We start from the raw sequence: 13,812 nt of genomic DNA, 5'->3' as shown, positions 1-13,812 counted from the left end.
AGACTATAGACTAGACTATAGACTAGACTATAGACTAGATTATAGACTACACTATAGACTAGATTATAGACTACACTATAGACTAGACTATAGACTACACTATAGACTAGATTATAGACTAGACTAGATCTGTCTATAGATTAGACTATGGACCAGACCACATTATAGACTAGATTATAGACTTTAAATTAGACTATACATTAGACTATAAATTAGACTATAGACTAGACTGTAGACTAGACTATAGACTAGACTGTAGACTAGACTATAGACTAGACTGTAGACTAGACTACAGACTAGACCACAGATTAGACTATAGCCTACACTATAGACTGGATTACATACTAGATTATAGATTAGATTGTAGACAAGACTATACGTTAAACTATAGACTAGACTAAAGTGCCGTCTTTAGACTACAATTTAACAGTTAATCGTCTTGAAAATTTCGGAAAACTCTTATGGGCCACTTAAAAACAGATACTTCATGATTTCCCCTCTTAATGTAAATTTCTTTTTATTTTAGATCCAAAATTAAACAAAATCTATTTTATAGTTTTTCTATAATTTTTTTAATTTTCTTTATTTGTTTTTTTATTCTACTTCTTGTTTTCTGGTGAACGAAAAAAAAACTAATGAAAAACACAAAATCCCCTCAAAAAAAAACAAATACAAAAAAACAAACAAAAAATCGAATAGGAATACGGCTGTGATGACCATAGGTCCCGAAGAATGAGTGAAACCCATGTACTGCCCCACGCGGACTATGAACAAGATGTGGTGAGTAAAGGATTTTCTAATAGTTTTTTTGTTAATATATTAGGCTAGGGAAGTAAGAGGCACAATTTAATAGATTTTTTTACATAAATTTATTAATAAAAAATATACAAACATAAAAATAGATTCATTAGTTTAAAATTTGTTTTTTAAACAAAGAAAATAATACATACACTTAAAACAAAACCAAAGCTAAAATTAAAATACATAATAATATTTGCTTGGTTTATAAAAATATTAAAAAAAATTATTTGTTTATAATATTATGAGCACTTAAGTAATTAAACAATACTATTTATATTTATTTTATTAAAATTTAAATTTTCTGATGCACTGATGGTCGAAAATCATCACCACCCTCTTGATAAGAACGCTGATGTGATGACAATATTGATTCATTCGTTAGTTGATAATCTCTGGGTGGTGTAAACGGTCTAGCCAAGGGATAGTAATCACTGCGTGGTGGACTATTACCACTGGGTTCATATTTAGGGCGTGGTATGCGTAATTGTTTAATTTCCGTTAAATAGGATTCCATGTTTGCGAAAAAAAACTGCAAAAAATAAGATAAACATTTAAATAAAACTCATAACGTATTAGCTGTTGTGATGATGGCTTAACAAAAACAATAACAAATAATTTCAAAGCCGCTTAAAATTAAATTTAATCTTTTTAATGTTTTTTTATTTTTCTATAATATAATGTCAATGAACATGAGGAAATTTAATAGTATTATGAACAAATTATTAAAAAAAACAATTATGTTATTTAAAACCTTTTGTCAATAAAAATAAACTTTAAAAAAGTATTAACAGAGACAGCTCACAGAAAAAATCACACGCTTTACAGAGAAACGAATATCCAATTGGAAAAATCTAAATATTAAAAATTTATTTATAAAACCTTAATATAAAACTACAAAAAATATACGATTTTTAACTTTTTTTGCAAAAAAGTAGTATTTTTACTACTATTTTAAAATTAAAAACTTAACTTGTTTCTAAAGTCCCTGTTTCATATTAAATATATTTCACTAAATATTTTTCTTAAATTAATACTTTTTGTAAAAAAGTAGTAACTAATTAGTACTTTTTAAAAAAATTTGCATTCCAAATATTATATTCTTAAAGCTTGCTATATTAACAACCAAAATCTATACCAAAAACTTGAATATTCTTTTATTTAAAAAAGAGTAGTATTTCTACTACTATTTTAAAATGTCAAAAAAATACTTTGTTTGATTTCTATTCGTGGTATTAAACGAATTCCTTTGGGAAATTTGGGAAAAAAAAAATATTTTTTTTTTTCTAAAAAAAGTTGTAAATAATTTAGTACTTTTTATATTTTTATACAAAATTTCATTTTCTTAAAGTTTTCACTGTAATAAACTGCAATCTGCACTAAAAACGTTTAAGTTCTCTTGTTTTTCAAAATAGTAGTATTTCTACTACTAATTTTAAAACACAAAATAATTATATTTTTAATGGTACTTTTGTGTTTTAAACTAATTCTACTACTATTTTTGAAAAACAAAATTTTAATATATTAAATTTTTAAATCAAAAATTTCAAATGTTTTTTTATAAAAAAGTAGTAAATTTCACTACTATTTTATAATATTTAAACTTTCCCTTCTGTCGGCCTTATAAAAGACCTTTAATAGGATATCGTTGTGGTTTTTGTAAACTTTGTCTCAAATTTCCCATTGGGTTTTATATTGTTTACAAACCACAAAAGGCGTTTTAAAAGTGTTTTTTTGTTTCAAAACAAGAAAAAACACCTCATAACTGTAATTAATACAACTGATTGATTTTAAAGTAATGACAAAATTCCAAAAAAAAAAACACAATAACGGGATGTAAATTAAAAAAAAAACTCAGAGAAAAGATTAATGATTGAAAACAACTGAATTATGACTCACTTTGTTTTACCACACTCTCTAGCATTAAAATTACACTCTAACAGAACAATGACTTTAACAAATAGATAGACAACAGTATTTTATTTATATAATAAATAATAATAAAAAGTTAAATTTCTCTTGCGGTTTAATGACAATTGCAATAAATCAGACAACGAACGCACTTAAGAAAAAAAGATTTTATCAACAAGAAGAAAATTACAAAATAATCGTTACTTTTTTACTTCACACACAAACATACACACACGGATACTTAAGCAGGTAACAATTTAAAATACAGACTACCCCCTCCCTCTACAGAACCACCATCATCACTGGTTTAATCAAGTCTAGATTCTATATAAACCAGCCATGGAAAATTGAAACTTCAAAACATAAGAATATAATATAGATTAGACTAAAAACCGGACTATAGACTATACTACAGATTAGACTAGACTATAGATTAGACTATAGACTAGACTATAGACTAGACTATAGACTAGACTATAGACTAGACTATACACTAGACTATACACTAGACTATAGACTAGACTATAGACTAGACTATAGACTAGACTATAGACTAGACTATAGACTTGACTACAGACTAAACTATAGACTAAAGTATAGACTAGGCTATAGACTAGACTATAGACAAGACCATAGACTACACTATAGACTAGACTATAGACTAGACTATAGACTAGACTATAGACTAGACTATAGACTAAACTATAGACTATAGACTAGACTATAGACTAAACTATAGACTATAGACTAGACTATGGACTAGACTATAGACTAGACTATGGACTAGACTATAGACTAGACTATAGACTAGACTATAGACTAGACTATAGACTAGACTATAGACTAGACTATAGACTAGACTATAGACTAGACTATAGACTAGACTATAGACTAGACTATAGACTAGACTATAGACTTGACTATATACTACACTATACTATAGACTAGACTGGACTATTTTATGGCATCAAAAAGTACTAAATTATTCCCATGCCTGATGTAGACTTTATTAGCTCCGTGTGTATTTGTGTGTGTGTGTATGTGTGTAAGTGCTTTAAGCCAGAAGTGAAAGAGAAGAATTAAACGAAAAAAAAATTATTTTACTTTCAATTTGTGGTATATGAGTGTGAAAGACAGAACTTTAAGAGAATCTTTTGTAAGTCTTTATTAATAGTGACCTTTATCAAATTCATAAAAATTATTCTTTTATATAACTTATACAGCTGCTGTTGTTTTTTTGTGTACGGTCTTTCTTTTGTTTTGGTTTTATACTATATATTTTCTGGTTATTGGTTGGTGGTACCTTTTTTCCATACTTACTTATCTCATATATGTATATTTTATGAACTGTGTGTAGTTTTTCTTAAAAAAAAAGAGATGACCTACTTAAATTTCGAAATAAAATTAAAGTGAGAGAGCAGCAGCAGCCATAAAACAGGTCTTGTCTTAAATAGAATGATGTCAAATAAGTCAAGACCATTAAATGAAAACTACAATGAAGAACAAAATAAAAATAAAAACAAAGGTGAATGAATACACTTTATTGACATACGGTAACAACATCAGCAACAGCAGCAGCAACAAGAGACCACAAAAAATACACACATTGACCAATTTACCACCTTAAGAATAAGTGAAATTTTGTTAAAGCTAAATTACAGGTAACAAGATTTTAATTTAACCTCTTTAAAATTTTACATCATGTGTTTTTTTTTTTTTTTGTAAAAATTATCTTGATTTTAGTCAAACTTTAAGTTTTAAAGTAAAGATTTAAGATAAAATTGCCGAAAACATGTCTAAACAATTAAAGAGAGTTCTATTAAGTTTCAGAAAACATTTGAAATAGGAAAAAAAAAACTAATAAATTTCACAATTTGTAAAAAAGTAGTAATTTTACTACTATATAAAAAATGCAAATTAATTCTCACATTGAAGTTTCTTTTGCTCAATAGACCTTTAACAATAAAAATTTCCAAATTTTGCGAATGTTTGTAAAAAGTACTTAATAATTAAAAGCTGTTTTAAAAAGTAACGAATTTTCTGTTTTTTTTTTAAAGAGTATTTCTACTACTATTTTAAAAATGTTAAATAATAATGTATTGTAATTATATATCAAAACTAAAGATTTACACTTTAAAGAATTTAATTTTATTTAAAAAAGTAGTAAATTTTGTACTTTTTTAAAATAGTAAAATTATGTTTAAATGAAAATTTCTACTTCTTGTTAAATCATTAAAAATATAAATTTTCTTAATTTTACTACTTTTTGTAAAAAAAAGTAGTAGCTATTTTACTACTTTTTAGAAATTTCAAATAAAAACATTTATATTCTTAAAGCTTACATTTGAAATACTATAATTTTGTATTTTAAAGTATTAAATTTCACACTTTTCGAAAAAAGTAGTATTTTTGCTACTATTTTAAAATTTAAAAATAATAATGGAATTGCAATCTATGGTTCTTATAAAAACATTAGCAATCAAAATTTTATAAATTTTAGTACTTTTTGTAAAAAAGTAGTAGCTATCTAACTACTTTTTACAAAATTTTAATAAAAAATTTTATATTCTTAAAGCTTAAGTTTCAGTAAATCATATTCCGAACAAAAAAGTATAAAATATTAAAATTTTTTAAAAAAGTAGTATTTCTACTACTATTTTAAAATTGCAGAACAATAATGGAATTGCAATCTATGTTTCATAAGAAAACATTTGCAATCAAAATTTTTTATATTTTAGTACTTTTTGTAAAAAAGTAGTAGCTATCTTACTACTTTTTACAAAATTTTAATAAAAAATTTTATATTCTTAAAGCTTAAGTTTCAGTAAATCGTATTCCGGACAACAAAGTATAAAATATTAAATTTTTTTAAAAAAGTAGTATTTCTACTACTATTTTAAAATTAAAAATTAATAATGGAATTGCATTCTATGTTTCTTATTGAAACATTAGCTATCAAAATTTTATAAATTTTAGTACTTTTTGTAAAAAAGTAGTAGCTATCTTACTACTTTTTAGAAAATTTTAATAAAAAAATTTTATATTCTTAAAGCTTAAGTTTCAGTTAATCATATTCCGAACAAAAAAGTATAAAATATTAAAATTTTTTAAAAAAGTAGTATTTCTACTACTATTTTAAAATTAAAAATTAATAATGGAATTGCAATCTATGTTTCTTATTAAAACATTAGCTATCAAAATTTTATAAATTTTAGTACTTTTTGTAAAAAAGTAGTAGCTATCTTACTACTTTTTACAAAATTTAAATAAAAAGTATTATATTCTGAAAACTTAAGTTTTAGTAAATCATATTCCTAACAAAAAATTATAAAATATTAACATTTAAAAAAAGTAGTATTTCTACTACTATTTTAAAATGGCCAAATAAAGATGATTTTCAAATAATTATTCCTTTATCAAAATAATTCTATAAAAAATTTTTTCAGAAAAAAGGTTTTCTATTAATATTTAAGCTAGTTTCGTAATTTGTGTCGTATTTCTACACATTTACTATTTTATGCTTCTGATGATTTATGGCTGTTTTTGTGTCAGTTTTATGCATTTTTTTTTTTAATTTATGTCAGTGCATTAGTTTTTGTTGTGATCTAGTTTGTAAGAGTGTGAGCAAGCCAAAATTGCAAATAACTAAATTTGCATTGAATTAATTTAAAATTCCATAAATGTCTTTGGGTGAGAAACTTTTGGTTTAACAATGAATTTTACAAATGTTTTATGCATAACATCATTTTTAAACTTATTTATTAGGCTTTTCAAACTTCATTCGAAATTGTGTAAATTGGTCAAGTGCAAGTTTGTTTTTTTTTTTTAAATTATGCTAACTATGGTTTTTATTTGTCTTTAAGTTGCAATTTTGCAATAAAGTTTTGTTTTAACTTCAACATAAATGACATAATATTAATAATGTTTAACTTAAAACTTTATTGAAACACTTAGGGGACTTATTTGGTGTGAAATTTGTGTCACGTGTTGGTTAGTTACAATTTAATTTTTGAAAGTACAAAATGTTTGGTAATAAATTTCAATATTATAAGACTTACTACGTTATAGATCTAAATTCGATTACTTAATTTAAAATTACATAAGTTCCTTAAATGGTAGTAAGCACCAGCGGAACTCCACAAAACTTTAAAAGGTAATATTTACATGACCAAATATATTAGTAACAGTACTTTGTTAACAAAATTACAATTTACAACAAAACTATTTTCCTCTTTTGGTTTACAAACAAGTAAAGACTTTCTTTAACGAAAAAAAGTACTTATTTGAATGTTATATAAATTTTGTTAAAAAGTACTAAATTAGTTACAAAATTTTTACAGAAATTAAAAATTTGTAAAGCCATGAGTCCAAGTATGACAAAAAGTCTTTCAAACGTATTAATTTTACAATTTAAAAATTAGTAGTAGAAATACTACTTTTTTACAAAAGTGCATAATTTACTAGTATTTTATATGAAATATTGTTATTTAAAGAAAAAGATTCTTGAAAATGATATTTGTTTTTAAAATTTTTTAAAAAGTACTAAATTAGCTACTACTTTTTTTTTTTAAAAGTACTAAAACTTACAAAATTTTTTAAGGAATTGTTTTAAAATAAAAAATACTCTATGAAATCATATTAATATTTCAATTTTAAAATAGTAGTAGAAATACTACTTTTTTACAAAAGTGCCTTATTTATAAGATTTTTTGGTGATAAATAGTTAATTAAATTAAAAGTTTAATGAAAGAGCCATTTTGTACTTAAAATTGTAAAAAAGTACTAAATTAGCTAATACTTTTTCATTAAAAAGTACTAAATTTTATAAAATTTGTAAGGCAATAGTTTTAAATTTAATAACAGTCAACGAAAACATATTTATTTTGTAATTTCAAAATAGTAGTAGAAATACTACTCTTTTACAAAAGTCTCATGTTTATCAGATTTTTTTATAGATTATAATTGATTAAAGCTTAAGTTTTAAGTATATCCTGTTTGTTACTTCTATTTCTTAAAAAGTATTTAAATAGCTACTACTATTTTACAAAAAGTTCTAAATTTTTAAAAATTTGTAAGGAAATTGTTTAAAAATGTATTCTAGTCTACGAATTCTTATAAATTTGACAATTTTAAAATAGTAGTAGAATTACTACTCTTTTAAAAAACTTTAGATTTTTTTATGTCATAAACTTATTTAACATTAAACTTTAAAGAAAATGTTTTTTGTTACATAAAATTCTCAAAAAGTACTTAAATAGCTACTACTTTTTCATAAAAAGTACTAAATTTTTAAAAATTTGTTAGGGAATTGTTTAAAAATAAATAATAGTGAATGAAACCATAACTATTTTGTAATTTTAAAATAGTAGTAGAAATACTACTTTTTAACAAAAGTATGAAATTTATTAGAATTTTTTATGGAATTTGTTTCTTTAAATTTACGGTTTTAAAAAAATATTATTTGTTTTTAAAATTTCTCAAAAAGTACTAAATTAGCTACTACTTTTTTAAAAAAAAGTTGTAAATTTGTAAAAGTTTTTAAGGAAAATATTCAAACATGAATAATAGTCTTTAGAAATAGGGTTATTTTAAAATTTGAAAATAGTAGTAGAAATACTACTTTTTTAAAAATATGTGAAATTTATAACTTTTTCATACAATACATGATTTGAGAATATTATTTTCACAAAAAATATTATCTTTTAAGTAAATTTGTCAAAAAAGTAGTAATGAAAGTGAACTTTAAAGCACTTTCTTTAAGTTTCTTTACTTAATTTCTTTGTTTTTTACATTTAAATAGAAATTATTAGTCTGCAAATTCAAGAGATGTCCCCATTTTTGTTTAATTATTTTTATTTAATTCATTATAAAAACCACACAAACACACACAAACAAGTAAAGCCAACTAAATCTTTTTAACACTTATTGTTTGTTAGTTTTCTGTTTCTGTACAAACTTTTTAAAACCAAGTCAAACGTGACTAAAATAATTATTTACAAAAACAACAAAAAAACAAAAACAAACAAATTTCATTTTCATTCACATTTCATTACAATTTTGGCGTTTGAAACATTTAAATCGCAAAACGAACAAGGTGACCACCAACAAATAGACACAGACAGGCAGGCACAAATAAATAAAAAAACAATAATTATAAGTAAGCAACAATATTTATAAACAAGTCATAAACAACATTAAATTTAAGGCAAAAAGATAACAAAAATAATAGCAACAACAACAACAGCAACAGCATAAAGACTTGCATTAGTAAATGCATTCAATGTAAATGGTAACAACTAACACAAAGTAAACAATATGAGTGAAAAAAAAACACTTTCAATCAAAATAACAGTTTTTTTGTTGTTGTTGTAACTAAATATGAGTAAATTACCTATAAAAGCTAAAAAAGTAAAAACAAATGTCTTTAAACTAATTTTAACCAAATGAGAAGAGTATGTACCTTAACTTATAGCAAAATATTGTTGTTTTTCTTTCTCTAGTTTCTTAAAGTTGCAAACAGTTTTATGCAGAAAGAAAACAAAAGATAATTTTTGATAAAAAGTGAAAGTAAATTTTCCACATTAAAATATATATTTGCTTATTTAATTTACATTGATTAAACAATTTTCATACATACACACACACACACACAGACAATAGCTAAGCCATTGTAATAATTATGAATTGTTTTATTGCGTTTTCTTAAGTGTAACAAATTGTATTGACAAAACCGTTCAATCATTATTACTTTTTCTTAAACTTTGTTTTAAACATATTCGTGCATTTATTTTAACATTATTAAAGCAATTAAGTTTATAAATAAAACATGCATGTTAAATTTTTTAAATTAAACATAATTGAAACATTAAAAAGTGTTTAGGCCTAAAATAAAGCCAAGAAGAAATAAAAACCCTTAAAACGCCAAAAAAACATTAAGGGTATTAATGTCTTTATGTGTATAAAGAAAACAATAGATATTTAATACTTTTTTTAAGAAAATATTTTAACAAACATGTTTTATTAAAGTTTACTACATTAGTTTAATAAAATAACTAAATTTTTTAACTTTTTTAAAATAGTAGTAAATCTACTACTATTTTTAAATGGCAAAATAAACATGGTTTTGTAATCTCCTTTCTCATATGTCACTAATCCCATACATGTTTTTCACAAAATACTACTTTTTTGTAAAAAAGTAGTAGCTAATTTACTACTTTTTTAGGAAATTTTTATAAAAAAGATAATTTTCTTAAAGCTACATTTTTTGTAAATTATATTCATTACTAAAAATGTATAAATTCTAAACATTTTCAAAAAGTAGTATATCTACTACTATTTTAAAATGGAAAAATAATTTATTATTCAAAGTCTCTATTGCGTATTAAGGTTAATCCAATACTTTTTTTAAACAAAAATACTACTTTTTGTAAAATAGTAGTAGCTAATTTACTACTTTTTAAGAAATTTTAATAAAAAGTTATATATTTTTGAAGCTAATAATTTTGTAAATCATATGCTTTACTAAAAATGTATAAATTCTAAACTTTTTTTAAAAAGTAGTATTTTCTACTACTATTTTAAAATTAAAAAATAACTAGGTTTTCGAACTTATTATTGCTTTTTCAATTAATTCTGTTATTTTTAACAAAAATACTACTTTTTTGTAAAATAGTAGTAGCTAATTTACTACTTTTTAAGAAATTTTAAGAAAAAGTTATATATTTTTGAAGCTTATATATTTGTAAACAATATTCTCTATTAAAAATTTATAAATTTCAAACTTTTGTCAAAAGGTAGTATTTCTACTACTATTTTAAAATTACAAAATAACCATGTTTTAAAGCAGATTATTTCATTTCGAATTAATATCTTTAAAATGTTTTGTATAAATACTACTTTTTAGTACTTTTTGATAAATTTATGTAAAAAATTGTTTAATCTTAAAGCTTATAGTTTAGGTTACACTACTCTTATTAAAAAATCATTAAATTTCTAAATCTTCTTAAAAGAAGTAGTATTTTTGTTACTATTTTAGGAAAACCAAATTTGTATGGTTTTTTTTTAGGACAAACTAACCTGGCAACTCGTTTTGTTCTTTTATTATGTTATAAATCTAACATGTAGGCCTTTTATTTCTAAAAGACCTCTTTGCTAAAAGCAACAATTACGTTTAATTTCCGTTATTTGTTTACAACCAAACAAAACTTTTGAAACAGAAACACTTAACAAAACAAACACGCACGCCCCCACACCCCCTCAAAAAAGAGTAAAAAAACTTTATTTTACTTTTTCTTTTAGTTTGTTTTTTTTCTCCGACCAGGTAAAAAAGTACTGAATGGTCGTTTACAACTGCCATCCTCAACCACATGGGTGGCGTTAAATTGTTGATTGTTGCATAGTTTTATTAAGTTGAAGCCTAAATGATTGCGTGTGTTAGTATGTGTGTGTGTGTGTTTTAGCCTATGTGCAATTGCAATTGTTGCGGAAAATGTGCTGTGCAACAATTTTCCGGTTTGCAGCGTTAACGTTAAAAATTTAAAAGCATAAAAATTTACGAAAAACAAAATTGAAACCAACAAAAGAAAATTTAGTTTTGTTTTCCTTGTATTAAATTTTTATTTTCTGAATTCAGTTTTTTTCTTCAGAGTTACGAGTAGAAATGTTTATTATGTTGCAGTTTTTCAATATTTTTGCATTTCTTTTGGTTTTCACTTATTAATTTGTTGCCTTTTTTGTTGTTGTTGTTGGCGTTGGGTTTTTATTGGTTTTTCATAAAAAACTTTTAGTTTTGTGGTAAATTTTGCATGTTGATGTTTTATGGCTTTAATTGTTTGGTTTTATAGAGTCAGAAAAAAACAACAACAATCCTACAACTATTTACATGAACAAACACTAGAGAAAATGAAAATAAAGCTTAAACATTCATTAATAATAATCTTTGCAAAAATTAACAAATTTCCTACTTTTTTGAAAAAAGTAGTATTTCTACTACTATTTTATAATTGAAAACTAACAACAGTTTTGAAATCACATTCTCATATTGAATGTATAGGAATTTAATTTTTCGAAAAATACTACTTTTTTTAAAAAAAGTAGTAGCTAACTTAGTACTTTTTGAAAATTTTATAGAAAAAAATATATATTTTTAAATTTTTTTATTTCTTTAATAATAATCTTTGCAAAAAATTACTAATTTCTTACATTTTTTTAAAAAAGTAGTATTTTTACTACTATTTTAAAATTAAAAACAAACAATGGTTTCGCAATCACTATTAAATATTAAAAGTAAATTAATATTTTTTTTTCGAAAAATACTACTTTTTATAAAAAAGTAGTAGCTATTTTAGTACTTTTTTTTTATAATTTGTACAAAAAGTTATAAATTTTTAAAGCTTATACTTTCATTAATGATAATCTTTGTAAAAAATTACAATTTTCCTACTTCTTCAAAAAAGTAGTATATCTACTACTATTTGAAAATTTCAAAATAACAATGATTTCGACAACACTTTCTCATTTTAAATGTATAGAAATTATACTTTTTCTAAAAATACTACTCTTCATAAAATAGTAGTAGCTATTTTAGTACTTTTTTAATTATTTGTATAAAAAATTATAAATTTTTAAAGCTTTTAATCTCATTAAAGATAATCTTTTTAAAAACTTACAAATTTCCTACCTTTTTTGAAAAAAGTAGTATTTCTACTACTATTTAAAAATTTCAAATTAACAATGTTTTAGACAACATTTTGTCATATTAATTGTATAGGAATTTAACTTTTTCTAAAAATACTACTTTTTTAAAAAATAGTAGTAGATAATTTAGTACTTTTTTACAAATTTATATTAAAAATTTTATATTTTTAAAGCTGAAACTTTCATTAATGATAATATTTGTAAAAAAAATAAATATTTTCACTTTTTGAAAAAAGTAGTATTTTTTACTACTATTTTAAATTTTCAAAATTTACATGTTTTCTTCTTAAATATAAAGAAAAAGAACGTTTTAAAAAAATAATTATTTTAACAAAAATTTTTGGGGTACCTAGAATTATGTCCCATAGTGTTTGCATATTTTTGCCTTTAAATAAAAACAAAATATAATATAAAAATACTTCTAGTAATGTTAAACAATAAATCATACATACATATAGTATTTTTTTTGAACAAATAGCAACAAAATATTTAATACTATAACACTCAACTCCAAACAATAACCAACCATTAAAACCACATCAATCAGGAAAAAGAATAAAACCATAAAAAATCAGACTTAACATTGGTTTTTCAAATAAGTTTGTGTTTATTATTTTTGTTTTAATTTAAAACTTCCTCCCCACAATCAGCAGACAAAGTAAATTGGTTCGACTAATGGACATACATAGTATATACATATGTATGTATGTATGTATCTACTTACCACCAAAACTGACAAGTTCATTGAAATACATATATAAAGTGTTAATGATTTTAAAACTCTATTTAAAACTATTAAAACTAGTGTCTAGTACTTTTTTTGAAATCATTCAAAATAATTTAGTATTAGAAATTAATTTTTCATTATGTTGTTTATTAACACTATACTATAACTTTTTTTAAGTATTAAGTCTGTATTGTTTTTTTTATTACCTCGTCATCATAAAATTTGAAACATTAACATCATCATTAAAATCATGTTCATTGAATTTTAAGCAAATAAAAAACAGAACAATAAAATAAGTGCAAAAATCAAAGTGTTAATAAAAACTCATCAATTTACAATAAATATAAAGTTCTTTTTCAATTCGAATCAATTGTTTTATGTCTGATTTACAATATGAGTTTTATTGATGTGTTATTAGTGTTTTTATATCTCTAGCAACAACAATTTTTAACAACAGAAAATTCTATTAGGAAAATTTAAACTTGAAGCAAAAAAAAGCTAAAATATTTTACAAAAAGTTTACTTTCCTATAGTCTAGTCTAAAGTCTAGCCTATAGCCTGTCCTATAATCGAGTCTATAGTCTAGTTTATAGTCTAATCTATAGTCTAGTTTATAGTCTAATCTATAGTCTAGTCTATAGTCTAGTCTATAGTCTAGTCTATAGTCTAGTCTATAGTCT

The 13,812-nt window shown here is 22.8% G+C and overlaps 3 protein-coding genes across 3 annotated transcripts in view; 1 reads left to right on the top strand and 2 right to left on the bottom strand.

The window, feature by feature from the left end:
* LOC124419936 overlaps positions 1 to 928 on the top strand; it is a 20,141-nt gene extending 19,213 nt beyond the window's left edge. Inside the window, exon 3 of the mRNA XM_046951050.1 lies at positions 700 to 928. Within this exon, the coding sequence (XP_046807006.1) occupies positions 700 to 828 (129 nt within the window). The 3' untranslated portion in view covers positions 829 to 928. The remainder of the gene's footprint in view (positions 1 to 699) is intronic.
* The window catches only part of LOC111685211 (whirlin), a 98,334-nt gene that overhangs the window by 45,625 nt on the left and 38,897 nt on the right, over positions 1 to 13,812 (bottom strand). The window lies entirely within an intron of this gene.
* On the bottom strand, positions 939 to 10,985 carry LOC111685226. The gene is made up of 2 exons (XM_046951052.1): positions 10,786 to 10,985; positions 939 to 1,330 (listed from the first exon to the last, which is right to left on the bottom strand). The coding sequence occupies exon 2, from the start codon at positions 1,313 to 1,315 to the stop codon at positions 1,094 to 1,096; it is 222 nt and encodes a 73-aa protein (XP_046807008.1). The 5' UTR covers positions 1,316 to 1,330; positions 10,786 to 10,985; the 3' UTR covers positions 939 to 1,093.

Source organism: Lucilia cuprina, chromosome 5, assembly GCF_022045245.1.
Source record: "Lucilia cuprina isolate Lc7/37 chromosome 5, ASM2204524v1, whole genome shotgun sequence".
NCBI lineage: Eukaryota > Metazoa > Arthropoda > Insecta > Diptera > Calliphoridae > Lucilia > Lucilia cuprina.
The sequence above is the reverse complement of the archived record's forward strand: the minus strand, read 5'-3'. Positions and strand labels throughout refer to the sequence as shown.